The 18133-nt window shown below is 44.0% G+C and overlaps 3 protein-coding genes across 3 annotated transcripts in view; all 3 read left to right on the top strand.

The window, feature by feature from the left end:
- The window catches only part of pir (pirin), an 11722-nt gene extending 9536 nt beyond the window's left edge, over nt 1–2186 (top strand). Inside the window, exons 8-10 of the mRNA XM_052063337.1 lie at nt 1390–1472; nt 1875–1941; nt 2026–2186. Coding sequence (XP_051919297.1) covers nt 1390–1472; nt 1875–1941; nt 2026–2144 — 269 coding nt within the window. The 3' untranslated portion in view covers nt 2145–2186. The remainder of the gene's footprint in view (nt 1–1389; nt 1473–1874; nt 1942–2025) is intronic.
- A 151-nt stretch (nt 2187–2337) lies between these two features.
- Nucleotides 2338–18133, top strand: part of LOC127599375 (vascular endothelial growth factor D-like) — a 449921-nt gene continuing 434125 nt past the window's right edge. The window contains exon 1 of the mRNA XM_052063312.1: nt 2338–3674. The gene's annotated coding sequence lies outside the window, so the exon portion shown is untranslated. The remainder of the gene's footprint in view (nt 3675–18133) is intronic.
- Nucleotides 3720–10562, top strand: LOC127599373 (vascular endothelial growth factor D-like). Its single transcript, XM_052063309.1, has 8 exons — nt 3720–4128; nt 7676–7877; nt 9092–9212; nt 9412–9481; nt 9558–9685; nt 9780–9898; nt 10084–10249; nt 10340–10562. The coding sequence occupies exons 1-8, from the start codon at nt 4015–4017 to the stop codon at nt 10356–10358; spliced, it is 939 nt and encodes a 312-aa protein (XP_051919269.1). The 5' UTR covers nt 3720–4014; the 3' UTR covers nt 10359–10562.

The following is an 18133-nucleotide window of genomic DNA, read 5'->3' on the forward strand; positions in this document are numbered from 1 at the left end:
GTAAGTCGGATTAGTTTCCAGTAAAAGGTGGACTCCGACAATGCTGCCCTTTGTCAGCAATTGTGTTCATAAACTTGGCAGGATTTCTAGGTGCAGTCAAGATGTTTAGGGGTCCGGTTTGTTGACCACAAGTATTACATTTCTGCTTTTTGCAGATCATTTGGTGCTGTTGGTGTAGAGTGTAAAGTGGTTGGAATAAGAATCAGCACCTCCAAATCGAAGGCCATGGTCTTCAGCCAGAAAAGGATGCAGTGCCCTCTCAGGGTCAGGGATGTGAGATCCTAGGCCAAATGGAGGATTTGGGGTCTTGTTCACAAGTGAAAATTAAATGGAGATCAACAAGTGCATCGATGCAGCGTCAACAGTGATGCGGATTAGTGTAGCGTCAGCAATGACGTGGACTATGTATCAGTGTGTCGTGATGAAGAAGGAGCTTTGCCGAAAGACAAAGCTCTTGATGTTCAGGTCATTCTAAGTTCCTACTCTCACTCATGGTGAATGAAAGAACAAGATCCTGGATACAAGCTGACCGAAATTACTTTCCACGACAGGGTCTCCGTGCTCTCCCTTAGAGATAGTGTGAGAAGCTCGGTCATCCGGGAGGGACTCAGGGTCGACCTGCTGCTACTCCGTACTGACAGGAGCCAAATGAAGTGACTTGGGCACTTTGTTGTTGTTCCTCTTGTACGCCTCCATGGTGAGGTGTCTTACTGGGAGGACTGGGAGGACCAGGATGACTCAGTACACGCTGGAGAGACTGACTTAGGAATGCCTTTGGGATTCCCCAGCCAGAGCAGGATGGGGTGGCAAGAGAAAGGGAAAACTGCTAAATCTTCTGACCCCATGACCCCACCTCAGATGAGCAGAAGAAAATTGATTAATGGGTAGACAGCAAAATACTACAGGGCTTTGCAAATTAAGCTCCTTAACCGACTTCAATATAATTCCTTGATACCCGCAAAAGGGTGATTTCACAGATATTGTATGCATTTTCCTGGGGGTTCACTGTATAACTTCAGATGTCATAGCTACCTTTGAAAGATTCTACCTTTCATGTGAGTTGTCCTGTTTGCGTTTGATCTGCTTTTGTGTGAGAGACAACACACTTTTACACAAAAGCTGCTATTTCCAGTGAGACATCTATTCCTCCCTCCAAAAATGTCAAATGTTTTATTAGTGACAAGCAAGCCTTTCTCAGAGTGGGCAAAATTGCTCTCAGATGTGTTTATGAACCCAAAACAATAGGCATTTGACTTTAATTGCGTTAGCGTCCAACACCACATGTTCACTGGCACAATAACAATGAGTCAAATACTTGTCACTTGGATCATTTTTGGGGATCAATTTAATGAGACTGAGATGTTCCAGTTGAACATTGTTCTCTTGAAGGCCCTGATGATTGGCAGCAGAAGGTGGAGCCCCATCACACGGTGGTTTTTGGAGATGGGGACAGTGTTGGATTTGAAAACAAGGTAAGAGATACTTTATATCACAGGTGTCGAACTCAAAGCCCGGGGGCCATATCTGCCCCGCCACCTCATTTTATGTGGCCCGCAAAAGCAGATCAAACATGTCAACTTCCATGATCCTTTCTAAAATGTCTACCAAAATTCTCATAATTTAAAATATCATATGTAATAAATAAGAGATATATTCTAAGCATTTTCTTGTTGCCAAATCCCTCATGATAGTAACTTAAACAATAGTTCAATCAACAGCTATTCTTGACTTCTTTATATGGATTCAGTCAGAACGGCCCTCCAAGTGAAAGGCTAACTAAAATGTGGCCCGCGCCAAAAATGATTTTGACACCCCTGCTCTATATACTCTCTGTGTCATTCTACTTCAGTCCACTTCTTTTATTTTCTCTTCAGGGTTCCGACATTTGCCATTTTGTCCTGATAGCTGGAGAACCCATCAATGAGCCTGTGGTGAAGCATGGTACATATGTTCATTTGTTTGTCAACAACATTCCGATGTGTGTATACTAAATGGAACAAATTGCTTAATGTGTTTGCTCTTCAGGTCCATTTGTAATGAACACGCAGGAAGAGATCAACCAGGCTATCAGTGATTACAGAAATGGTCAAAATGGCTTTGAGCGAGCTTTAAACTGGCGATCTCAGATCCGAGATTCTCTTTAACCATTATGTTGTACAAAATATATTGTTTGCTGCTTGCAGCTATTTTTCAAATCTTCTTTTGGTCATAAAGTACATTTACATTTTAAATTCCATTTTATTAGAGCAACAACACTAGCTAAACTAGCACAGTAGTTTTTCAACCTTTCTATGCCGTATGCTGTCTGAAAATAATATTCTCGCTCTCGAAGTGCTACCACAATTACCAACATCAAGTGTTCCAAAAAAATGGAAAAAATGTTTTATTTCTAAAAGGTTTATTTAATATTGCTGTAAGCCATTGTAATGTCACGTATATTTTGAACATTAACTCTACACTTAAGAAAATGCCAATAAAACAAAATTACTTATAAATAATGATTCATATAAAATGCTTAGCGCATAAAAGGTGAATTAAAAACTGCACCTAAACAAACAGTCGTAAAAGATTACAAGTAAATATATTGTCCTAACAAGTCAAATACAACAGAACTGAATATTAAATATAAATAAAGGTTTGTCCATTTAAATCAGTTACCGGTATTCTTTTGCAATCCACTTGAAGGACGGTGCATCTAACATTGTCTTGAACATTTTTTATGTGTTAAAATATAATAATATGGAACTAAAATAAATTATAATTTTACTAAATGTGTCATTTCTCAACTCCATCCAAATGAATTAGGTATCCCAGTACAAATGACGAAATCCCATTATGGAAGTTTAATTAATTCTTTATTCTGTCTTGTATTAGTCCTCACTTGATTTTGGGGTTGGGGGGGGCAGGGGTTTACTTATTAATAATGTTAAAATTGTATTGAATTCAGGACACTTACAACTGATAATTTGATGACTCTCACTGTGTGTTGTCCTTTTTACCGGAAATTGTTCAACTCTTCTGCTGGATCTCATTAGATTCTACAAGCCCAAGTCAATCAATGCCACTGAGGTTTGCGAGTGATTGCGAAGGTAACGAATGTTGATTTTTCATCAGAGTTCATTCAAGGTCGCAAATGTTTGCAATGACGTTCTAATAATATGCAGAACGAATTTTGAACATGTTAAAAAATTATTGGCGACAAGAAAAACTTTTTTTTTTTTTTTAATGTCTTTGCAAAAGTCGGCGACATTGAACGAACCCCGACAAAAAAAATTGCTACCTTGGCAAACACTCAAACCTTTGTCGCTCGTTGGGATTCGGGCTTCATTGAAATATCTTCCTTCATGGTGATTTCCTCCAAGTAAGGAGGGGTATCATCAGTGGGACATCATGGGGCGGTGCAAGTTACTTGTCTGCCCCCTCTCATGTGAGGTCTGGATCACATTTAAAACACATGTTTGTGTGTGTGCAGAAGAAATTCACGATGAGGGGATTTAACAGCACTGAAAGGGTTGAGAGCTCAAAGCAAATAAGGCAAAAAGCATTTTGTGGATTAAGAGGTACAGTAGGTGTAAGGCAGCCAATGACTAACTTAGATTCATAACCAAAGAGAAAGGGAACAGACTGAAATTCTCTCCAAGCTTTTTGCTGGTTCCATTTGGACAAAGGAGAAGGTGGGTGATAAGAAGGGACTCAGAATTTTATGAGGTCCTTTTCAGCTTCCAGCTCATTGACAACTTACTCAAGTGAACACCGCATCAAAGCTGCACAAATAAGACGTTCGAGTTGTAAAGCCCCTCCATTTGGCTGGCGGGTGTCTGGGGGCTGCTTTTGTGACAGGTTACGTCTGGCTCACGCAGACACAGACACACCCACAGAGCAGGGTTGAGAATTTATGCAGCACATACACGGAAGAGATCAGCTGGTCTGGCACTCAGAGACGTAGCCAGCTGTGAAAAGGAAGACAAGTTCATAGCGAGTGCTTCTCAGAGGCCAGAGCAGAGGATCCGGGGGATGCTGGTGAAGATGAAGCGGACTCTTTATCGAACCTCCTGCTTGGTGACACTGCTGGTGGAGCTCAGCTGGATCAATGGGGGCCTCGGCCTGCAAAGACAGGTTGGAAGTAGGGTGAGTGGCGCATGGAGCTTTTAGTCTTTATACACAAAAGTCACAAGAGCTTGGAGTGCGGTTGGAGTGCGTTGGGTGAATGGATGATGGATGGATAGATGCGGTCCTCAGGTGGGCGCATGCTAACCTGCAAAGCATACTTCACTGTAACCAGAAGTGGCACTCTCACTCTGTACTTAAATAGAAGTCTTACGTTAAAAATTAAAAAAACACCATTCACAGTCACCAATGATAAAAGAACCTCAGTAAAAAGCAGTCACACACCGACCACGTATCGATGGCACCTAAGTGGGGTTTTTTTGGTCGAAAAAATTAATGTCCTAAAAGATACTATTTGAGGATTCTCTTGAAACTGAAATAAGAAGCTACGATGTTTGAATCAGTGACAACTGTACTTTGATTTTTTTTTCAACTTCCAATATCTCTACCTTGATTCCATTATTTTTCACTCCTAGCCAGAAATCTGTCGTTTCACTTCCCCCTTCAATAATTCACAGTACTGAAATGTCATCACAAACTACTGAGTTTTGTATGTGTGTGTGTGTGTATATATATATATATATATAAGGGCGGCCCGGTATCCAGTGGTTAGCACGTCGGCTTCACAGTGCAGGGGTACCGGGTTCGATTCCAGCTCCGGCCTCCCTGTGTGGAGTTTGCATGTTCTCCCCGGGCTTGCGTGGGTTTTCTCCGGGTGCTCCGGTTTCCTCCCACATTCCAAAAACATGCGTGGCAGGCTGATTGAACACTCTAAATTGTCCCTAGGTGTGAGTGGATGGTTGTTCGTCTATGTGTGCCCTGCGATTGGCTGGCAGCCGATTCAGGGTGTCCCCCGCCTACTGCCCGGAGACAGCTGGGATAGGCTCCAGCACCCCCCGCGACCCTAGTGAGGATCAAGCGGCTCGGAAGATAAATAAATGAATGAATATATATATATATATATAAATCCTACAAAAACACTCTCACACTCACGAGTGAAACGCTGAAAAAATTATCAAAATGCAATCACACTCACCACTGAAAAGTTTGCACATGCTCAACTGATTTTTTTTTCTCAGTCTATATACAGTACATTCTTGATGGTATAGTGGTACACTTGCATGACTTGTGAACGGGCAGCGTGGGATCGTTTCCTAGGCTGTGGATGTGTGTGTGAATGGTTGTTCGTCTGTATATTTGCCCTGGAAGTGACTGGCAATCAGTTCAGGGTGTAGCCCACCTTTCGCCTGAAGTTAGCTGGGATGGGCTCCAGCAACCCTCTGACCCTCTTCAGGATAAGCGGTGTTGAAAATGAAAAGATGGGTACGGTACATTACCGGAATGCTGTCATACACTACTTATCTCTTGCACACACATGATCGCATTTTCTATCACTTGCACTACTGACACTCTTGCACACAATTGAAATGCTACTATCAAAATACACATAGTGAAAGACACGTTTCAGTAGTAGGGAATAAACTCTTTTTTTAGTAGTGTGTTTCTGTGACCAAAAAAAATCAGTCATGTACTGTATTTGAAAATGTTTTGTGTATAAGACAGTTTCCAGTAGTGTGTCAGAATGTTTCATTCGTATTTGTTTAAAAAAAAAAAATCACAAGTGGGTGTGAAAGGAATTATGTCCCTGATGGCCCATCATACAGCACACGTGGCTCTCTTGTACATGCTGGAGGAGTAAAGCTATTTTTTGATTTGAGAGAATTGCTGTCTCCGCCTCACAGGTTATATTGTGTTATGTAAGTGCGCACACGCAACACGAGAGTGTCGACATAGTGAGCTGTGAAGGTGATGACATACTGGAGACCAGACTCTTGGCTGCACGTTTGTGAGATTCGGAGTACTGACCAAGCCCTCAAAGATAAATTGTTTCAGCCTTGTGCGTGCATGCAAATTGACAAGATCCAATTCAAGTGAAGTTAAGACATTGTGTAAAACATACAGGGATTTGGAAATCATTTTCGACCTAGAATTAATTAAATACATTACAAAGAAATTTCATTTTAAACTTGATCATTTGGGGGTTGGGGGGGGGGGTCCTTTTTCAAATATTCATTCATTTTGAATTTCATGCCTGCAACAAAAATGGGACAGGAGCATGTTCACCACTTTGTTACGTCTCCGTTCCTCTTAACAACACTCAATAGACAATCCGGAACTGAGGACACGAATGGTGAAATCTTTGTGGGTGGAATTCTTTCCCATTCTTGTTTGATGTACATCTTTATTTGCTCAATAGTCCGTAGTCTCCATTGTCATAGTGCATTTTCAATGGGAGACAGGTCTGGGCTACTGGCGGGCAAGTCTTGTCCAGTCCTTTACTACGAAGCCACACAGGACATGTGCAGAATGTGGCTTGCCGTTGTCTTGTTGAAATAAAGCAGGGATGTCCCTAAAAAGGACAATGCTTGGATGGCAACATATCTTGCTCCAAAACATTTCTGCAACTTTCACCATTTTCACACATGTGCAAGCTACCCATGCCATGGGCGTAAACACACTTCCAAACCCTCATAGATGCTGGCTTTTGAACTAACCCACATGGTTTCTTTTCTCAAAACAAGTTGACATGGGCTCGTCAGACCACAGCAGACTTTTCCACTTTGTGTCAGTTCCTCTCAAATAAGAAGCCAGCGATGTTGATCTATGGCTTTCGCTTTGCATTGTAGCGTTTTAACTTGCATTTGTAAATGTAGCGACCAACCATGATAACTGATTGTGGTTTTCTGAAACATTTCTGACCCACGTGGCAAAGTCCTTTACGCAATGATGCCTGAGCGATCACAGGTCACGGGCATTCAATGTTGGTTTTCGGCCTTACGTGCAAAGATTTCTCCAAATTCTCCAAGTCTTTTGATGGTATTATGGACGATGGATGACCAAATAGCAAAATTTCCTTAAATTGCGCATTTAGAATCATTCTTAAATTAATGGACTATTTGCTCAAGATGTTGTTGTGTGAACCTTACCCCATCCTTGCTTGATAATGGTCCTTTTATATTCCAATCCTGACACTCACTGGTTTCCGATTAACTTGTTCACCTGTGGAATGTTCCAAAAGGGGCGTTTTTTTTGCGTCAATTCCAAAGCTTTTCTTGCTCCTATTCCAGCATTTTTGGAATATGTTGAAGACATAAAATTCAAAATGAGAGAATATTTCCAAAAAACAATAACACTCAACAATTCTTGTCCTCTTCTGTATTCAATTGAAGACAAGTTGAAAAGGATTTGCAAATCATTGTAATCTGTTTTTATTTTCCCTCCCAGCCAGATGCTGTTTCTTTTCACCCTTTAATGTTGCCTGAATCATCTTTGTCTTCAACTTCATTGGAAGTGGGGGATTTGATTCTTTTCTGTTTCTTACTATCAGGCAAAAAAACAACAACAACAACAACAAAACAATCAATAAAGGTTTAATACAAGTCAGACATTTGAGTTTAGACATTAATTTAGTCTTTACATAATCTTGAGGACTTGTATGAATTCAGTTTTTAGCATATATGTGACCATGTACCGTAAATGAAAAGATGACAGAGTGCAGTCTTTACAGGTAATGAAGCAGTGGGAGAGGAAGGTACGCTCAGCCTCCAGCCTTGACGAGCTGCTCAGACTTGCAGACTTCCCCGACTGGAAGTTGTGGAAGTGCCGCATGAGACTGCAGCAGTCGGACTCTCTTTTTTCGCCACCTTCGGCCGGCTCCCACCGCTCGACACGTTACGCTGCAGAATCATACAGCTTGGAGATACTCAAAGGTAGGACAGCAAGTCATGTCCAGTGCTTGTGTACAAGTAGGCTATGAATTTTAGATCTACCTCTCACACACACACAAATCAAACATCGTCACACTAACTACTGAAACACTCATCAACAGAACACTCGCTAACACACTATTGAATGATATTTTTTCCCGCTCATATACCTTAGTAAAATGCTCACACTCTAAATGTTTTTCTCAAGCACATTACTAAAACACTCCCACACACTGCTAATGGGCTCTCACACACATCTGAATAAAATTTGCTTTTGCGCATTCACTCACAGCTACTACTAAAACACTCTCAAATGCACCACAAGTTTTTTTTCCTGCTCTGATACGCTACGAAAATGATGTAGGCCATAACGGAATGCTCTCATGAGCAGTAATCAAATATTTGCAGCCAACTACTGAAACTCTCTTATTTACTGCACTGATTGATTTTTACTCGAATTACTACACCGTTCTCACACGCTGCTGAATTTTTTGAGCACATATAATTACTGCAATGCTCTCACACAAAACCACTAAAACACTCACAAAAACTCTACTAAAACAGTCTCACAGCCACTACTGATTATTTTCGCTCTCATACACTACTAAAATACTTTCACACTTTGCTGTAATGCTCTCATGCGCACAAATGAAACACACGCGCAAACTACTGAATCACTCTCATTCACCGCACTGACTTTTTTCACACTCTCATACGCTAATGAAATGTTCTGGCACACCAGTGAAATGTTCTCTTACACACTGCTGAAACTGTCACACGCACGCACGCACACACACACACACACGTGACTAAAATGCTCTCGTGCAGACTACTGAAAAGCTCACATCATCCATTAATAAAATTCTAAGGCAGACTTCTGAATCACTGTCACACTGTAGTTGTAATTTTTTGGTTCCTATGCTGTATATTACTAAAACGTTCTCATGGAACTACTCTTAAACTCGTAACTGAAATGAATATTTCAGTCCATTAAGATGATCGCAGTTCATTAAATTAGGTGTGGAAGGGTTTCAGTACTGTGTATGAGAGTGTTTCATTGCTCTGTGTGCCAGCATTTCATTTTTGTGTGTGTGTGTGTGTGTGTGTTTGTTTGTTTGTGTGTGTGTGAGAGAGAGAGAGAGAGAGAGAGAGAGAGAGAGAAACTTGTCAATTGTGTGTCTGACGGCCCCTCATAGCGTGTTGTGTTTCCCATGCAGCCATAGATGAGGAGTGGCAGCGGACACAATGCATGCCAAGAGAGACTTGTGTGGATGTGGCCAAAGAACTGGGTACTGACCCATCCATGTTCTTCAAGCCACCTTGTGTGTCCGTCCACAGGTTTGTCTATCACAAAACCGCCTCCACGTCATTCACTTGATATTCACCGTCGTATGGATCACCCATCATTTACCTGCCATCCTTGATATCCGGCGAGAGGTCCATGTACTACAACACTCTTGGTCCACACTAGTAAGACAATTCGGTGCACGACTGGACAGACGTTATTCCGCCGATGTTTTCATTTTCCTGCTGACAGGTGTGGTGGCTGCTGCAATCAAGAAGGTGTCACATGCAGAAACACAAGTACAGTGCTGGTCAACAAAACGGTAAGTGCATTTCTCAATGACATTGTGCTCTTGAGCAAATTAAATCCAATACATTTTATGTTGCCGTGCATTTCAGGTCCTTAGCGTGATTCCATTCAAGTTTGTACCAGAGCCTGTGCTGATAAAAGTTGTGAATCATACAGAATGCAAATGCATGGAGCCCGCCATTGTACGACGTAATGCTCAGCCTCACAGGGGCAGTGGGTGAGTCTGAAAACTGTCAATTCAGGCTCTCAAATGGATATAAACCATGGTTGATGTACATGCTGTATGAATGTAGGCTACTTTTTTTTCTCAGTTGTTCTCTGATTGGACAGCTTTCAGAGGCCGAGAATTCCAGGAAACTTTGCGTCAGCGGTTGGATTTGGGATTGTACAAGTGACAGATGCATACCGTACCCTTCTAATACTAGCCCAGGTGAGTGTTTAGTTTGTCTGGTCACATTGCATTAGGTGTCCAAGGTGCAAGATGTGAATTTTTCCACATATCGGAAAAAATAAAAGCAAACACAGTCACCAGAACCACATAAACCGGATCAAATAAATATTCAAATTGGCTTTCTCATCACTGACTTGCAACTATAATTGTTACCTCCTGTTTAGATTTTCCAATGACTTCATGGATGCCCAACTGTGAGATCGACGTGGATCATTGTGACTGTATTCCACAAGCTGATCCAACTCCCCAACTAAGAATGGTCCTACGGTGTCACCTCAACAGCTCCATCTGTTCTCACAGACGTCAATATTTTGACCCCTTCTCCTGCAGGTATGAAACGCATGGGACTTTTACACAAAGAGAGGTTCCCATGTGGACTTGTGTCCTAATGCATGGATGTTTTCTCTCTCCTAATGGCAGATGCAAGTGGCCCAAATAGCAGCAAGTATGACAACCTGCAGACCAATCCTTTTGGAGGCAGAGAAATAGTGGCACATAATTTATTTACAACATTATTTATGCAAACCACGTGAACTAATGGAGATTATACTTAGTCACAGGACCATATTAATTAATTATTAACATTCTGATCTTATGTTTGAATCAATTTATGAATTTTGATATTCATTTTTTTGTGCACTGAATATCTGGATAATAAAAAGGTTATTTTTTATAATTCAGACTATTGCTCACGTTTTATTTTGCAATGCATTTGCAAAACACTGGTCAACAAACTTAAAATTATTTTTTTATTCAGTATATTATCAAAGATTTAATTCAAGTTTTCTCAATGATTTTTTGGGGGTGATCATTCCAAATCTGCCTATATTTTCTCCTGCTGTTTTCATAATAATAATAATAATAATAATAATATCAACTGTATTATATTGAGTAATTATTATTTAAGGGTTTGGTTCAGGAAAAGGTGTGTTTTTGCTGGACATGTCGGAGGAAAAAATTCATGGTATTCATGGTATTAAGTTTTTAAAGGGCAAAATTAAAAACCAAAAAATGACAATACTGTATCTTAAAAATGTGCTGGGGGGGCATTTTATTTTATTTTTTTTAAGTCAGTATCAAAAATACTTAGTGTTACACATAGTTACTTTTGTGTGACAAATAGACAGGTTTCAGCCATGGAATAGAAAAATAATCGTTATCTGCATTTTACATATGCAGGAATGAGCTTTCAAGTTAACCGACGAAGATTCAGCTACATATTTGCACTTTTTTTATGTTTGCATGCCCATGACGTCGGTAGGTTAGAAAAGTTGTATTTTATATGCCAGTGGTTTTTGGTATTTTTTTTAAATGGTTTTAACATGCACGGATGTAGTCCTGTACAACTGCACTACATCATACTGAGGTGTCTCAAATATTTTGGTAAAGACATACCTGTAGTAATTTGTTGGGGTTTTTTTTCATTGAAAACACATTAGCAAGTTGGCCTCACAGTGCAGAGGTACCGGGTTCAATTCCAGCTCCATGTGTGGAGTTTGCATGTTCTCCCCGTGGCTGCATGGGTTTTCTCCAGGTACTCCGGTTTCCTCCCACATTCCAAAAACATGCATGGCAGGTTAATGGAACACTCTAAATTTTCCCATGTGCGCAAAAGTTTGAATGTCTGTGTGTGCCCTGCGATTGGCTGGCAACCAGTTCAGGGTGTCCCCCGCCTCCTGCCCGAAGTCAACTGGGATAGGCTCAGGCACGCCTCGCGATGCTTGTGAGGATAAGCAGATTAGAGAATGAGTGGATGGGGGGGTGGAAGGAAAATATTGCTTTGCCGCCACCTAGTGGCATATTGGGGCCAAGAAACAAATTTGAATTGAGGACAATAGCTTCATTCAGTCTGGCCAGGCTTATAGAAGAGAGAAACGTGTTTTGCCTCTATCTTGTGGCATACAAAGGCATTGACAAACCTTTTTTGGTTGGTTTTAAATTACCATCAGTGTGAACCAAAAGTAAATTTGGTAAATATGGTATTTGTGTGCCCTCAAAGTGATGGAAGTGGGAAACTACACCTTGCTTCTTTAAACGTGGAAATCTACTTGAAGGCCATTCCAAAATTAACTTTGGATACCAAATTGAAATGAATAATATATTAGCACAACAAAGTAAAGTAGCAGGAACATTGCCATAGAATTTTGACACTGTAGTACTTAGTGTTTCACTATGTCAAAAAATATAACAGCAGAGCTAGTTGCGAGTATGGAAAGCCATGACAGTGTTTTTTGTTGTTTTGTTGTTTTTTTTAATATCGTTAATAATCAGTTTAAGGTCCGTCGACTATTATATTGTTTGTCCTCACTGGTAATACACCCATTGCATATTTGGAATGACTTGAAAATATGTAAAAATAAATCTACAATTTGTATATTGCTTATGCATTATGTTGAATGCGAACAACTGTGCAGAACCATTAAAACTTTTTTATTTTCTTTATGTGGCCAAATGCATTTGAGAAAATAGTAGCTTAATTACGGCAAAATTAGAAACAGGCAGTTGGTTCAGTGTAGTACAAGAAACCACGAGTCAGTGTAATCATGTCTGCCGCAAATCGAACAGACACTGATCAAAATATGTATATTCAAACTAATTAATCAACAAATGACCATTCAGTCTATGATGATAAATGATATGTCCCTTCTCCAGTTCTGGATGTGGCACACCCCAAAGCCATTTACGATCATCTTTCAATCTGTTGGCCTCGAACTCTGCCATGATTTCGTAGCCATTACAGAATATTGTCGAAATGGTTGAGTTTGCCAATTCATAGTCTCGGGCGAGCTTCGTCTGGGAGACACACTTTCCCTTTTGAAAGTGAGAAACAATTTCAGCCAGTCACAGCCATAAACCCACTCATCGCTGCTATTATAAGCTTTTCTCTTCAGTTCTGCCTTATTTCACGGCCAAGATACCCAGGAGATTTCTAAGGTTATAGTTGTTGCTGCTGAACTTTACACCCTTTCCGCTTCCTTTGACACTGTGAACCACCATTTTCTTTTGCATCGGCCCCCGTCCTTTGTGAGAATCTCTGGAACCATCTCCAAATGATTTCAGTTTTAGCTCACAGGTAGAGCTGAGTGTCTATCCCAGGGGAACTCAAGATGCTTACCCTACACTGCCGCATGGGTGGGGTGCCACAGGGTTCATTTTTCGGGCCAGTCCTTTTTACCAATTACAGTACAGGCTTCCCCTGGGTCAGCTCATCAGCAGGCATGGTGTTTACTATCACTGTTGTGTTGATGACACCCTCATCTTATCGCTTATCACCCTCAGCCACAACAACTGCTTTCAGTTCTGGCCTGGAGGAGATGAAGCCATGGCTGACATCCAAGTTAAAGAGCGCCAAAGTCAGTCATTCCCCATTACAAACATCACTATCTCTGGCCGCAACATTCTCTTCTCCCCCACTGCCACAAATCTATGTGTCAAGTTTGATTCTCATCCTTCCTTTGACACCCACATCCGCCATCTCACCTGAGTTTCCTTCCTTCTTCTCAACACTGCCAAACTCCACCCTTTCTTCTCTTTGTCTTATGCTAATAAACTGGTCCATGACTTCATCTCATCCAGACTGAACTACTGCATCTCACTTCCTGTCTCGGTCTCAAACTCCAGCGCATACAAAACTGCGCTGCCAGGATCCTGACTCATAAATACAACCAGTTTACGCCTATTCCAGACTCTCCACTGGCTACCTGCTTTCTCCCAATTCCACTAGAAACTCTACCTTCCTACCCACAAGTGTGTTCATGGAAATGCCCTCTTATACCTGAGCAAGCTTTTCAGCCCACGTCACTCTACAAGGAGCCTCCGGTCTAAGCTAAGGTCATCATGATGGGAGAGAAGGCCTTCCAAATCTGTGGCACGATGACTCTGGAATGCACTCCCTGAGTTCCTGAGGGCTCCTCAAACTTTGACGATCTTCAAAAGGAAGCTAAAAACCTTTCCATTCATTTTAGATGTTAAACCTCAACTTTTTTCCTGACTCCAAGTGTGCTTTTATTTTCACCAGTTATCAGCTGTAGCCTTTTCTGTTTTTTACTTTGTCTTTAAATTCTCTGTAGCATTTTGTAATGTCAAGTACATTGCAAATCAAATTGATTGTTATTAATTATTATTATTAATTCTAAGCCTTATGGGCTGGACATTAATCACCGTGGCAATGGTTAGTGAGCATGCAAGGGGGTTCACTAGATCTACAAACACAAACTTAAAACAGCTTTATAGCAAACGTTCCAGATTAATCTCCCAGTGTGGGTGTTTTGGGCTGTATTCCCAGCATGCCTTTCTGCAGGTGTGTTTGCTCACATGCTCGTGACTTTGGAGAAGATACAGCTGTGCTGAAAGATCACAGGAGGCTCGCAGTAGGAAGCCGAGCTTTCAGATGTTCCCCATTAAATTCTTTCCCTATTGAATTCCCGACCCCGAGCTCAGCTCTTCTCTTGGCCACTGGAGCAGCCAAAAAGAACACACACACACACACGCACACACGCAAAACACATGCGGCACGATCTGCATGAACAAGACCTAAAACATGACACTTCACCTAATGTGATTCTCTCCAACAAAGGTTCAGTTTGTTGGCTTGTTCATTTGGATATTAAAAAGTAATATTATTATATATATTTTTTAAAAATGCTTCTATGTATATTCAATGTCAGAACAAAGCTCAAGCATTTTAAAAAAAATGCTTTTAAAATGCTTCTATGTATATTCAATGTCAGAACAAAGCTCACCCCTCCGTGAGTCGTCACCTTACCGTGGTGGAGGGGTTTGTGTGTCCCAATGATCCTAGAAGCTAAGTTGTCTGGGGCTTTATGCCCCTGGCAGGGTCACCCATGGCAAACAGGTTCTAGGTGAAGGGCCAGACAAAGCACGGCTCAAAGACCCCAATGATGATCGAAATAAATGGATCTAGGTTTCCCTTGCCCGGACGCGGGTCACCGGGGCCCCCCTCTGGAGCCAGGCCTGGAGGTGGGGCTCGTTGGCTTACACCCATGGGGCCCGGCCGGGCACAGCCCGAAGAGGCAACGTGGGTCCACCTTCCCATGGGCTCACCACTCATGAGAGGGGCCAAAGGGGTCGGGTGCAATGTGAGCTGGGCGGCAGCCAAAGGCGGGGATCCTGGCGGTCCGATCCTCGGCTACAGAAGCTAGCTCTTGGGACATGGAATGTAACCTCTCTGGCAGGGAAGGAGCCCGAGCTGGTGTGTGAGGCAGAGAATTTCAGACTGGATATAGTCGGACTTGCCTCCACACACAGCCTGGGTTCTGGTACCAGTTCTCTCAAGAGGGGTTGGACTCTCTTCCACTCTGTAGTTGCTCACGGTGAGAGGCGCAGAGCAGGTGTGGGCATACTCATTGCCCCCCGGCTCAGTGCCTGTACATTGGGGTTCACACCGGTAGACGAAAGGGTTGCCTCCCTCCGCCTTCGGGTGGGTGGACGGGTCCTGACTGTTGTTTGTGCATATGCACCAAACAGCAGCTCAGCATACCCACCCTTTTTGGAGTCCTTGGAGCGTGTGCTGGAGAGTACTCCTGCTGGGGACTCCCTTGTTCTGCTGGGGGACTTCAATGCTCACGTGGGCAATGACGGTGATACCTGGAGGGGCGTGATTGGGAGGAACGGCCCCCCCGATCAGAACCCGAGTGGTGTTTTGTTATTGGACTTCTGTGCTCGTCACGGATTGTCTATAACGAACACCTTGTTCAAACATAAGGGTGTCCATATGTGCACTTGGCACCAGGACACCCTAGGCCGCAGTTCGATGATCGACTTTGTAGTTGTATCATCGGATTTGCGGCCGCATGTTCTGGACACTCGGGTGAAGAGAGGGGCGGAGCTGTCAACTGATCACCACCTGGTGGTGAGTAGGCTCCGATGGTGGGGGAAGATGCCGGTCCGTCCTGGCAGACCCAAACGTATGGTGAGGGTTTGTTGGGAGCGTCTGGCGGAATCCCCTGTCAGAAGGAGTTTCAACTCCCACCTCCGACAGAGCTTTTCCCATGTTCCGGGGCAGGCGGGGGACATTGAGCCCGTGTGGACCATGTTCCGTGCCTCTATTGTTGAGGCGGCTAATCTGAGTTGTGGCCATAAGGTGGTTGGTGCCTGTCGTGGGGGCAACCCTCGTACTCGCTGGTGGACACCAGCAGTAAGGGATGCCGTCAAGCTGAAGAAGGAGTCCTCTCGAGCCTTTATGGCCTGTGGGACCCCAGAAGCAGCTGACGGGTATCGACTGGCCAAGCGGACCGCGGCTTCGGTGGTCGCCAAGGCAAAAACCCGAGCGTGGGAAGAGTTCGGTGAGGCCATGGAAGCCGACTTCCGGACGGCTTCGAGGAAATTCTGGTCCACCATCAGACGTCTCAGGAGGGGGAAGCAGTGCACCACTAAGAACTGTGTACAGTGGGGATGGGGCACTGCTGACTTCGACTCGGGACGTTGTGAACTGGTGGGCAGAGTACTTCGAAGACCTCCTCAACTCCACCAACATGCCTTCCTTGGAGGAAGCAGAGCCTGGGGACTCTGAGGTGGGCTCTCCTATCTCTGTGGTTGAAGTCACCGATGTGGTTAAAAAGCTCCTCGGTGGCAAGGCCCCAGGGGTGGATGAGATCCGCCCGGAGTTCCTCAAGGCTCTGGATGTTGTGGGGCTGTCCTGGTTGACACGCCTCTGCAACATCGCGTGGTCAACAGGGAGAGTGCCTCTGGATTGGCAGACCGGGGTGGTAGTCCCTCTTTTTAAAAAGGGGGACCGGAGGGTGTGTTCCAACTACAGAGGGATCACACTCCTCAGCCTCCCTGGTAAGGTCTATTCGGGGGTGCTGGAGAGGAGGGTCCGTCAGGAAGTCGAGCCTCAGATTGAGGAGGAGCAGTGTGGTTTTCGTCCCAGCCGTGGAACAGTGGACCAGCTCTACACCCTTAGCAGGGTCCTTGAGGGTATGTGGGAATTCGCCCAACCAGTCTACATGTGTTTTGTGGACTTGGAGAAGGCGTTTGACCGTGTCCCTCGGGGAGTTCTGTGGGGGGTGCTTCGTGGGTATGGGGTACCGAACCCCCTGATACGGGCTGTTCGGTCACTATACCACCGATGTCAGAGTTTGGTTCGCATTGCCGGCAGTAAGTCGGAATCGTTTCCAGTTGGGGTAGGACTCCGCCAAGGCTGCCCTTTGTCGCCGATTCTGTTCATAACCTTTATGGACAGAATTTCTAGGCGAGGCCGAAGCGTTGAGGGGGTCCGTTTTGGGGGCCTCAGTATTACATCCCTGCTTTTTGCAGATGATGTGGTGCTGTTGGCTCCTTCAAACGGGGCTCTCCAACTCTCACTGGAGCATTTCGCAGTGAAGCGGTTGGGATGAAAATCAGCACCTCCAAATCTGAAACCATGGTCCTCAGTCGGAAAAGGGTGGAGTGCCCCCTCCGGGTCGGGGGGGGGGGGGGGGATATCTTGCCCCAAGTGGAGGAGTTTAAGTATCTTGGGGTCTTGTTCACGAGTGAGGGCAGGAGGGAGCGAGAGATCGACAGGCGGATCGCTGCAGCGTCTGCTGTGATGCGGACGTTGTATCGGTCTGTCGTGGTGAAGAAGGAGCTGAGCCAAAGGGCGAAGCTCTCAATTTACCGGTCGATCTACGTCCCAACCCTCACCTATGGTCACGAGCTATGGGTCGTGACCGAAAGAACGAGATCCCGGATACAAGCGGCTGAAATGAGTTTTCTCCGCAGGGTGTCCGGGCTCTCCCTTAGAGATAAGGTGAGAAGCTCAGTCATCCGGGAGGGGCTCAGAGTCAAGCCGCTTCTCCTCCACATCGAGAGGAGCCAGATGAGGTGGCTTGGGCATCTGATTCGGATGCCTCCTGAGCGCCTCCCCGGTGAGGTGTTCCGGTCATGTCCCACCGGGAGGAAACCCCGAGGAAGACCCAGGACACGCTGGAGAGACTATGTCACCCAGCTTGCCTGGGAACGACTCGGGATCCCCTGGGGAGAGCTGGAAGAAGTAGCTAGGGAGAGGGAAGTCTGGGCTTCCCTGCTAAAGCTGTTGCCCCCGCGACCCGGCCCCGGATAAGCGGTAGATAATGGATGGATGGATGGATGGAGAACAAAGCTCAGAAAAACACCATTTGTCACCCAGATTTGATGTTTACATTGTGTGACTGGTTGAACCTACAAGTGTTTAAACTGTAATTCTCTTTTGATTTGTGTGTCAGTGATGTGATA

The sequence above is a fragment of the Hippocampus zosterae genome, chromosome 4 (assembly GCF_025434085.1).
Source record: "Hippocampus zosterae strain Florida chromosome 4, ASM2543408v3, whole genome shotgun sequence".
In the NCBI taxonomy this organism is placed as follows: domain Eukaryota; kingdom Metazoa; phylum Chordata; class Actinopteri; order Syngnathiformes; family Syngnathidae; genus Hippocampus; species Hippocampus zosterae.